At 37.2% G+C, this 12,049-nt stretch overlaps 1 protein-coding gene across 1 annotated transcript; it reads right to left on the reverse strand.

The window, feature by feature from the left end:
* Positions 1-438: 438 nt before the first annotated feature.
* On the reverse strand, positions 439-7,290 carry LOC146498806 (uncharacterized). Its single transcript, XM_085138825.1, has 8 exons — positions 6,694-7,290; positions 5,517-5,810; positions 5,061-5,224; positions 4,857-4,953; positions 4,044-4,385; positions 3,202-3,352; positions 2,630-2,739; positions 439-2,527 (listed from the first exon to the last, which is right to left on the reverse strand). The coding sequence occupies exons 1-8, from the start codon at positions 6,730-6,732 to the stop codon at positions 2,198-2,200; spliced, it is 1,527 nt and encodes a 508-aa protein (XP_084994951.1). The 5' UTR covers positions 6,733-7,290; the 3' UTR covers positions 439-2,197.
* Positions 7,291-12,049: the final 4,759 nt, after the last annotated feature.

Below are 12,049 nucleotides of genomic sequence, written 5' to 3' on the forward strand. Positions count from 1 at the left end.
GAAGGAACCCAAACGCAGGACTCGCAGGTAGGTGAAGCTGGGTGATTTATTGATGATGGAGTGAACACACAGAACAGAGGAAGGACATGGCTGGCTGGACGACTGACTGAATGAATGAATGAATGAATGAATGAATGAAGGACGGACGGACTGACTGGCTGGCTGGCTGGCTGACCGAACACTGGCGGAAACAACAACACAACCTAAACATCATCAATGACACGACAAAGAACGAGTGGAAACAGAAGACTTAAATACACAGACTGATGAGGATGATAATGAGAGACCGGTGAGTACACAGCTGAACATAATGGCTAATGGCACGAGACGAGGTGACACAGGAACAAACAGGAAATGAAACAGGAAGTGGCAAAATAAACTGAACATGAACAAAACGGAAAGCACTGGGTCACCGACCCAGGAACCCTGACACCTTGTAATGACAGGTGCAAAGATGATACTGCATATCTCTCTCAGTAAAATTAATAAATGCCAATGTTGACTTTTTCGGTCTACACAATCTCCCAACAAAAAGGGCAAGACCAGTAAAAGGCACCACATTTGAGATGCTGTCTGTTTTAATGCACTCTCACTGTTTCTCAAGTTCATTATAACACTTGGCTTGTTTTTAATGTCTCCATATCCATATTGAAAACTGGAAATCCTCTCATTTAGCTGTTCCAAAGTCAACAACTTCTCCTCATAAATGAAATGGCGAAGCATTAACTTAACCTCTAAAGGGGCTACACCTTCAAGTACATCATGCATGATATCAACACTTATGTTTTGTGTTACATGAAAATACTTAAGGTTATTCAGACAGGAGTCCTCTTTCACACCAGTTTTGCTTGGTTCGTTTAAGCTGACATGTTCCTGATAACTGTCTTTGGTGCGCAACTCAACTTTGTCTTCATCATATATAAACTGTGCATCTGCTTTGTCAATCATGCAAAACTGACAGAATTTGTTTGCAGAGAAACTTTCAAGGTAGCCACAAAGTGAATGAATTGCCAAATTATCTGCTGTTAACACACAAACTGTACCATATAGTTGATGGCTATGACCTTTTAAATCCACAATTAGACCAGAATTTTCAAGAAATATCAAGTCATCAAGAAGTGGTTTCAAAATCTTGTCAAATCCATATACCTCCCTGTCAATTGAGTTAAACAAAAGACACAGGTGAATATTTGCAAGTGAGGAATTCCACGCTGGTGGCAAATTCTTCAAGGTAAAATACACAGCTCCTAGCTTATGTATTTTTGTCTTGGAACCTAAAGGATTTGTTGTTTCAAAGTCATCAAAGTAAAGTTGTATTTGAAGAGCATCAGGGTACATTTTAAACAATGGGTGTGAGGAAAAGTGAGAGCCATCACAGTAATCACACATTTTGGCATCAGTGTTCTTCTTATTCTGAACAAAGAAGTCCTGAATGTCCTCATGTTGGAATAAAAACTTGAGCGTTTCAATGACTGATACATACTGGCATGTATCTGCTGCCAAAACCTGTTTCATCTGACCATCTTTTCTTACAGTATCTGACCTGTGACCCAGAAAGATTTCCTGTGGTTTAACAAGGGAAAACTTCTCAGTGAAGTATTTGTTCATTTTATATTTCGTGTCTACATCTTCAAATATGTTTTTAGCACTTTCAAACTCCTTCATTAATGCTTGAACAGCCTCACTGTCTTGTGGTACATCCAAGCTACTCAACAAAGCAGCAGTTGACTGTTGCAAACAGTCTACAGTTTTCTCAAGCAACTCCTTTGTACAGTTTACACTTCTTGTAACATCTGTTAAAGTAATATTTGATGATGCATACATCTGTGCCATAAAAGAAGCAGCACATTCACCAAGATCAGTATAGTTTTTTAACTTTGATACTGCACCTGCTACATCACTGGGCATCTCCAAAACATCAGGAACTAGATCATCAGTTTCAACTGAACTGTTTGATGTCTCTCCTTGGTAAGAAGGTTGAACTGAGTCAGCATCCATTGAAGATGAAGTAGAATGAGATCTATGCAGGTGCTTTGAAAATGAATTTAAGTTATAATACGTCCTTGGGCAGCCATCTTGGCTACATATAATTTTCAAGTTTTGTCCATCTGATAAGCAGTGTATTTGACGAAGATGCCAAATGAGGTTTCTCACCTCTGTGAACAGAGACTCTCTACATTTTGGACAGGTGAACATTTTACTTGCATGCTTTAATCTGTGCAATCAGCTCCAGTACTTTGGTTTTCCTTTGGGTGGACAGCGGCAGGTCATAGACAAACTCAAAGAAGGTGAAGACGGAGCCAAGCGGTGCTGGATAGGACAAGTTACATACCCAGTACAGTTTGAAAAGCTTATCCACAGCACACGTCAGGCCATCATTCAGAGGAATGGTTACTTTGTCATTCTTAGCAACAATGATGTACTGCCTGGTTGCACTCTTTAGATCACCGATGCATATCAGCTGGGGTTGGTGTGTTGTGGATGATGCTTCAGGATCACTGCAAAGCGATGCAATACTTGTTCCAGGCTTGGAGATGGGGAAGATAAAGATAGATTTTTAGAGAAGTATTCAGTGAGGTGTTGACCTTTTCCTCAGGTAAATACCATGAGAACTGTACTGAATACATACCAGTGCAAAATCAACCAAGTGCGTTATAGCTGATTTAAGGCTGCAACGACTGGCACCAACTGGTGGGAGCAGGTGTGTTAACACCACAAGGGCAGTGTAACAAGCCTCATCTAACAAAGAAAAGCAAGATGTAAAATTATTCAAAATACAGAAATGTGTTATTTAATGAATTATGAGATCATCAAAAATGACTTTTTCTTTTGTGAATAGATGAAATCAGAAATGCAGAGGCTTAAGGCACCTCATTTGGCTTATATGTGCAGCTAATAAGGTTGCCCAAGGCCACATAATTTAAATTCTCCTTACAACCATCTCCATAGACCTCATTCTCCACCATCAGTAAACATAGACATATTTCAATCCATTTACCAAAGGGTGGCATCTAACAATTTCTTTGAAAAAGAACAACAAAATTTAAAAATATAACCCCTTCTTGTATAGTTTTTCTATTCAGCTTTTAACATCCACTTACTTGTCATCTAAAGACAGTAAACAGAACTATTAATTTGATCATCCTTTTTTTCTTACTTTCTAATAGTAAACGTGAAGCAGGGGGGGGAATGGAAAAATACCTTCAGTCTTCTCTTCAAAATCCTTCAACAGAGAGGACATTCTTGTTTCCAGGGCAGCTACTGATTTGAGTTTCGGAATGATACTGGCTTCCCATTTTCGTAAAAAGAGGTCCACCTTTCCTCCTGTAAGCTTGCCAAACTCCAAGTCCAGCTAATGGAGAGAAAAAAAAGTGTTTAAGTTTAAAATTAAGCATTAAATACATGAAATTAAAAGTACATTCTGCCCATTTGGTAGCTGTATGGTTAAAATCAAACCTTATAGTATCACATTTCTGTTACCCACTTCCACATCAAGCTTACCTACACAGTGAAAAATAACAATTTACTTGGAGTGGTATTTGAATACAAGTCTATTATTCCTTAATTTTAGCTATGATTTGGGTCCCATCAGACCCTGAGAAAAAAATTAGGACTTTTTAGCTGATGTTCAACTTTCTAGCAGCCAATTTCTTATTTTGTCTGTCTGTGGTTTGTCCTGTAGAGCTTTTTTGCTGAAAATAGTGCTGCTGAAAGCAGAGTTTCGTACAAATTTAGGTGATCTTTTTGTCGCTTTTTCACTTCCACGAGCAGCACCTTCTGCATTGTCATTTGATGTCCCTACTATTAGATAGTCATTTGGTGGCACGACTAAGATTTTGGATCATTTGAAACGTGATGCTCATTGTAATAAAAGCCCAGTGAATAAAGATCCAACTCTGAAATTATAAAACTTTCAAAATATTCACTAGGAGCTCATAAACATACCTCCAAATGTATCCACTCCTGTTACATACTTTGTATGCAATACACAACTGAGTGGAGAAGGAGAACATAAACCATTACCAGGGAACCAAGCAACTTACCAGACTTGGCATGTCCAAAAACCGTGGGTACTCTCTGAATATTTCAGCAGCAGTGGGGGAGTCCTTGCTAATCCAGGCTCTGCGACTGGTGTATGTTTCCTCCATGCCTGACATGATAGTTGGAAGGTTCTCAGCTGAGGGCCGCAATCTTTTGATCAGGATGACCCACTCATCTGTGCTGCTGGTATTCCCATCCTCTTGCCTGAGCTTCTTGTCTTCACCACAGTCATCGGTCACTTTTCGCTTCTTATAACGTCTCTGCCCCTGGTCGAGATTCCGTCTAAGTTTGCGCAGCTTAGTCTCTAGGAATCCACAATGAGAGACTGGATCATAATGATGCTCCTGAGGAAGAAAGGACAGAGGTATATAAGTAACAGCTGAGCAATTTTAACTGAGAAAAAAAAGCTCTAATAAATAATGAGATGGTAAATGGACTGGTTCTTATATAGCGCTTTTCTACTCATCTGAGCACTCAAAGCGCTTTACACAACTTGTGCATTCACCCATTCAGACCCATTCGCACAAGCACATCTTTCTAAGTGCTTTATAGCTAACATTCACACACATTCATACTCCGATGGATGCATCGGAGAGCAATTTGGGGTTAGTATCTTGCCCAAGGATATTTGGCATGCAGACTAGGAGAAGCCAGGAATCGAACCACCAACCTTCCGATCAGTAGATGACCTGCTCTACCACCTGAGCTACAGCCACCCCAATAGATAAAGGTTAAAAGATACACAGTAAGTGGGAACAAGTGCAATTTACAGTATGTAGTGGAATTTACATTATTAAAATGCTAAATTTACTTACAAATCCTTCCCCCTGTCCTGCCACTCGGACACTCAGGGATGGAAAAGTGGTGATGATGCTTTTTGCTACAGTCAACTTCTCTGCACTAACAGGGTAACTGGAAAATAAAGGTAACCTTTTTTTAACTCCTGTGCACTTCAACATTTTTAAAGAAACACATTCATTGCAAAATTTTAACAAAGTGCAGTAAGGTGCTATACTTACTAACCACACCTCTCCACCAAATCCCCAATGCAAGTCTTCACAAGAAGCTTCCTCGATGGCACTGACAGGGTACCTGTAGTTTCATACTCATTAAGAATCTGTGGGGCTTTCCTCTTGAGTAGTGACTTCAGGGGTTGACTTTGTTCTTCTGTGGTAATGGTAGACTGTGTAAAGGCAACACCAGACACTTTACCTCTCTGCAATAATCTTCAAAGTCATGACAGCAAATTTCCACAGAGCATAGAAACATGAGTTTACTCAAAAAGCTGCAGCAGAAGAAGGTGGTTTCTTAATTACCGTGATTATAACGCAATGACTAAAAGAAATTTTGAATAATAATTCAATTGATTTTATCTTCTAGTTGCTACTTGGTGAATAAATCTGATCCTGACTAATATTTAATAACTGTTAAAACACATTTTATGACTTAGGAAACTGAAGAAATGCAAAGTGTACCTGATTTTGTCTAATCTCCCCAAGAGAGGTTTCCATCCGTGGCCCTCTGGCTGACAGGAAGATATGGAATCTATCAAAGTCCTTAATGTCTACCTCACTGTCAACATCAATATATTCCATGAAATCAGTGTTATACTTTAGCAACCTATCAAGCACACAGCCCATGTGCTGAGCTTGGCTTTGAGCTATGATGTCTTTGGCACTGCTGACATGAAGAATTTTTTTACAAATCTCTTTCTCATCTATAAAAGTGGTTACAAGGACTTTGACAGATTCTAAGTTGTCATATGCCTGCTGAAAAAAAGAAACACATGGCTAAATAAATAAGATAATTTGCATGGTCAAGTTGCTGTTGTTGTTTTTTTTAAATAACACTGACTATTACTTCCTCATAAGGTCTGCATAAAAAAGAAACTATATCAGAGCATGTTTCCAGCAATAAGCCTTAAAAAAGAAAGACTTTAGTTAATCATACTAAATGCAAAAACTGCTTTTAACTGCTTAAAAAATAATTATCTCTGTCAATGTGAGGTATATTTCATGTTAACCAGTGATAAGTAATTATAACAAATATTTATCACAACACTACTAAATGTACTCTATTAAGTGTGATAACAAAAGACAGAGGGGCGACATCAAACTAAAGTTACTCAGTCTTAAATTCCTATTCTGTGCTAGCAAACGAATGGTCGCGGTAATAACTACATTTGCTATATTCAGAGCTAACAACAATATTGTCATTTTACACAACACTGCAAAGGTTAGGTGCTGACTCTGGCGTTGCTCATAGACACCAGAATGCCTGTCGGAGCCGCTAGCCAACTACCACACTGGTTCTAACAGCAATTTCTGACTACTCTAATACATAAATAAAGTAAATAGATAAATACATGAGTAAAGTAATACATAAGATTACTAACAAAAACACATTAACTCTAATGAAGTATGGCACTAAAGCCAAGAACTAGTACTAAAATTAAGAGTAGGATATGTTAGCAAGACTGTTACATTAGCTAACATTACATGTTAGCTAGGTATAGTTAAGCAATAATTAACAGCGCTTAAACTCAAAACTCCTATATAACTCCTATATTTTATATAAATTCAAAGTTTCACATTCTTCCAGAAACCCGACATATTTTCAGTACATTAAGATAAACTGGTAAATTATACTTACTGTAAGGTCTGACAACATAGTAGGCGACGTAACCTCCATCTTTGTCTCCTTTGTCTCAGTGGCGCGAAAAGATAGCGCCCCCTTCCCGCCGCTGGTATGTTATGTTGCTGGGCAGAATTTGTTTCAATTTTCAGCATGTGTATTCTTACTCATTTAATTTCCTACTTTTACTTCAATTGTATTGCCCTAGTTCACATGTTACGGTCAAAATTAAGCGTGTTCTGTGTGGATACTTATGGTTATAGTATAGCCATGGCCATCAATTGGTATGCCATACATAAAAAAAATTATCTTCTTTCAGAATTTTAGTACAACATACACACCTTGCTCCACATTACATTATAAAAATGTTTTATTTGTTGAAAGTAATGAGGAAAGGGTTATGGAAAACAAACAATAACTAAACATTTTATTTATTCAGTTAATATTGTTATAATACATTACAATTTATTTCACTAAACACAGGGCTAACATCAAATAACTGAGCTGCTAATTTTAGGTCCTGTTGTTAGATTCTGAAAATAACACACAAAATGTGCTAAACTGTGCAACACATCAAGTGTGTTAAACTTTTTACACATTTTTTCAATGTTTACACATTTTTTTACACATGTTATGTTAAAATTCACACAAAATGTGTTAATAGTATAACAACACATTTTTTGTGTCATTTTTTAACACATCCTTTCTAAGAGTGTAATGAAAACCTATACTTTGTTTCGGCCGAATTCCCCCATTCAAATGCATGTAATCGTAAGAAACGCACTGTCTTGACGAAATAAAGCGTTTTTGTACAACTTCATATAAATAGCTGTAAGTCTTGATAGAAGAAGCATATACACATATTTGTGGCTTTCTCTTATACAATTCAAGATCCCCGTGCTGGGCAAACAGCTTTTGAAGCTGTTTGAGCTAAGATTTTCAAGTTATTCACATAATGAAAACCTATACTTTGTTTTGGGCGAATTCCCCCATTTAAATGTATGTAATCGTAGGAAACGCACTGTCTTGACGAAATAAAGCGTTTTTGTACAACTTCATATAAAGAGCTGTAAGTTTTGATAGAAGACTCAGACACACATATTTACGGCGTTATCTTTTAGAATTCAATATCCATCCCCGTGCTGGGCAAACAGGTTTTGTAGCTGTTTGAGCTAAGATTTTCAAGTTATTCACATAATGAAAACCTATACTTTGTTTCGGGCGAATTCCCCCATTCAAATGCATGTAATCGTAGGAAAAACACTGTCTTGACGAAATAAAGCGTTTTTGTACAACTTCATATAAAGAGCTGTAAGTTTTGATTGAAGACTCAGACACACATATTTACGGCGTTATCTTATAAAATTCAATATCCATCCCCATGCTGGGCAAACAGGTTTTGAAGCTGTTTGAGCTAAGATTTTCAAGTTATTCACATAATGAAAACCTATACTTTGTTTCGGCCGAATTCCCCCATTCAAATGCATGTAATCGTAGGAAATGCAGTTGTGACGAAATAAAGCGTTTTTGTACAACTTCATATAAAGAGCTGTAAGTTTTGATAGAAGACTCAGACACACATATTTACGGCGTTATCTTATAGAATTCAATATCCATCCCCGTGCTGGGCAAACAGGTTTTGAAGCTGTTTGAGCTAAGATTTTCAAGTTATTCACATAATGAAAACCTATACTTTGTTTCGGGCGAATTCCCCCTTTCAAATGCATGTAATCGTAGGAAACGCACTGTCTTGACGAAATAAAGCGTTTTTGTACAACTTCATATAAATAGCTGTAAGTTTTGATAGAAGCTGTAAGTTTTGATAGAAGACTCAGACACACATATTTACGGCGTTATCTTATAGAATTCAATATCCATCCCCGTGCTGGGCAAACAGGTTTTGAAGCTGTTTGAGCTAAGATTTTAAATTTATTCACATAATGAAAACCTATACTTTGTTTCGGGCGAATTCCCCCATTCAAATGCATGTAATCGTAGGAAACGCACTGTCTTGACTAAATAAAGTGTTTTTGTACAACTTCATATAAAGAGCTGTAAGTCTTGATAGAAGACTCAGACACACATATTTGTGGCTTTCTCTTATACAATTCAAGATCCCCGTGCTGGGCAAACAGGTTTTGAAGCTGTTTGAGCTAAGATTTTCAAGTTATTCACATAATGAAAACCTATACTTTGTTTCGGCAGAATTCCCCCATTCAAATGCATGTAATCGTAGGAAACGCACTGTCTTGACGAAATGAAGCGTTTTTGTACAACTTCATATAAATAGCTGTAAGTTTTGATAGAAGAAGCATACACACATATTTACGGCGTTATCTTATAGAATTCAAGATCCATCCCCGTTCTGGGCAAACAGGTTTTGAAGCTGTTTGAGCTAAGATTTTCAAGTTATTCACATAATGAAAACCTATACTTTGTTTCGGCCGAATTCCCCCATTCAAATGCATGTAATCGTAGGAAACGCACTGTCTTGACGAAATAAAGGGTTTTTGTACAACTTCATATAAATAGCTGTAAGTCTTGATGGAAGAGGCATACAGACATATTTGTGGCTTTCTCTTATACAATTCAAGATCCCCGTGCTGGGCAAACAGGTTTTGAAGCTGTTTGAGCTAAGATATTTATATGTTATTCACATAATGAAAACCTATACTTTGTTTGACCGAATTCCCCCATTCAAATGCATGTAATCGTAGGAAACGCACTGTCTTGACGAAATAAAGCGTTTTTGTACAACTTCATATAAATAGCTGTAAGTTTTGATAGAAGACTCAGACACACATATTTACGGCGTTATCTTATAGAGTTCAATATCCATTCCCGTGCTGGGCAAACAGGTTTTGAAGCTGTTTGAGCTAAGATTTTCAAGTTATTCACATAATGAAAACCTATACTTTGTTTCGGCCAAATTCCCCCATTCAAATGCATGTAATCGTAGGAAACGCACTGTCTTGACGAAATAAAGCGTTTTTGTACAGCTTCATATAAATAGCTGTAAGTCTTGATGGAAGAAACATACACACATATTTGTGGCTTTCTCTTATAGAATTCAATATCCATCCCCGTGCTGGGCAAACAGGTTTTGAAGCTGTTTGAGCTAAGATTTTCAAGTTATTCACATAATGAAAACCTATACTTTGTTTTGGGCGAATTCCTCCATTCAAATGCATATAATCGTAGGAAACGCACTGTCTTGACGAAATAAAGCGTTTTTGTACAACTTCATATATATAGCTGTAAGTTTTTATAGAAGACTCAGACACACATATTTACGGCGTTATCTTATAGAGTTCAATATCCATTCCCGTGCTGGGCAAACAGGTTTTGAAGCTGTTTGAGCTAAGATTTTCAACTTATTCACATAATGAAAACCTATACTTTGTTTTGAGCGAATTCCCCCATTCAAATGCATGTAATCGTAGGAAACGCACTGTCTTGACGAAATAAAGCGTTTTTGTACAACTTCATATAAATAGCTGTAAGTCTTGATAGAAGAAGCATACACACATATTTGTGGCTTTCTCTTATACAATTCAAGATCCCCGTGCTGGGCAAACAGGTTTTGAAGCTGTTTGAGCTAAGATTTTCAACTTATTCACATAATGAAAACCTATACTTTGTTTTGAGCGAATTCCCCCATTCAAATGCATGTAATCGTAGGAAACGCACTGTCTTGACGAAATAAAGCGTTTTTGTACAACTTCATATAAATAGCTGTAAGTCTTGATGGAAGAGGCATACACACATATTTGTGGCTTTCTCTTATAGAATTCAAGATCCCCGTGCTGGGCAAACAGGTTTTGAAGCTGTTTGAGCTAAGATTTTCAAGTTATCCACATAATGAAAACCTATACTTTGTTTCGGCCGAATTCCCCCATTCAAATGCGTGTAATCGTAGGAAACGCACTGGCTTGACGAAATAAAGCGTTTTTGTACAACTTCATATAAATAGCTGTAAGTTTTTATAGAAGACTCAGACACACATATTTACGGCGTTATCTTATAGAGTTCAATATCCATTCCCGTGCTGGGCAAACAGGTTTTGAAGCTGTTTGAGCTAAGATTTTCAACTTATTCACATAATGAAAACCTATACTTTGTTTTGAGCGAATTCCCCCATTCAAATGCATGTAATCGTAGGAAACGCACTGTCTTGACGAAATAAAGCGTTTTTGTACAACTTCATATAAATAGCTGTAAGTCTTGATAGAAGAAGCATACACACATATTTAAGGCGTTATCTTATAGAATTCAAGATCCCCGTGCTGGGCAAACAGGTTTTGAAGCTGTTTGAGCTAAGATTTTCAAGTTATCCACATAATGAAAACCTATACTTTGTTTCGGCCGAATTCCCCCATTCAAATGCGTGTAATCGTAGGAAACGCACTGTCTTGACGAAATAAAGCGTTTTTGTACAACTTCATATAAATAGCTGTAAGTTTTTATAGAAGACTCAGACACACATATTTACGGCGTTATCTTATAGAGTTCAATATCCATTCACGTGCTGGGCAAACAGGTTTTGAAGCTGTTTGAGCTAAGATTTTCAAGTTATTCACATAATGAAAACCTATACTTTGTTTCGGCCGAATTCCCCCATTCAAATGCATGTAATCGTAGGAAACGCACTGTCTTGACGAAATAAAGCGTTTTTGTACAACTTCATATAAATAGCTGTAAGTCTTGATGGAAGAAACATACACACATATTTGTGGCTTTCTCTTATACAATTCAATATCCATCCCCGTGCTGGGCAAACAGGTTTTGAAGCTGTTTGAGCTAAGATTTTCAAGTTATTCACATAATGAAAACCTATACTTTGTTTCGGCCGAATTCCCCCATTCAAATGCATGTAATCATAGGAAACGCACTGTCTTGACGAAATAAAGCGTTTTTGTACAACTTCATTTAAATAGCTGTAAGTTTTGATAGAAGAAGCATACACACATATTTGTGGCTTTCTCTTATACAATTCCAGATCCCCGTCTGGGCAAACAGGTTTTGAAGCTGTTTGAGCTAAGGTTTTCAAGTTATTCACATAATGAAAACCTATACTTTGTTTCGGCCGAATTCCCCCATTCAAATACATGTAATCGTAGGAAACGCACTGTCTTGACGAAATAAAGCGTTTTTGTACAACTTCATATAAATAGCTGTAAGTCTTGATAGAAGAAGCATACACACATATTTGTGGCTTTCTCTTATACAATTCAAGATCCCCGTGCTGGGCAAACAGGTTTTGAAGCTGTTTGAACTAAGATTTTCAAGTTATTCACATAATGAAAACCTATACTTTGTTTCGGCCGAATTCCCCCATTCAAATGCATGTAATCGTAGGAAACGCACTGTCTTG

Source organism: Neolamprologus multifasciatus, chromosome 17, assembly GCF_963576455.1.
Source record: "Neolamprologus multifasciatus chromosome 17, fNeoMul1.2, whole genome shotgun sequence".
NCBI lineage: Eukaryota > Metazoa > Chordata > Actinopteri > Cichliformes > Cichlidae > Neolamprologus > Neolamprologus multifasciatus.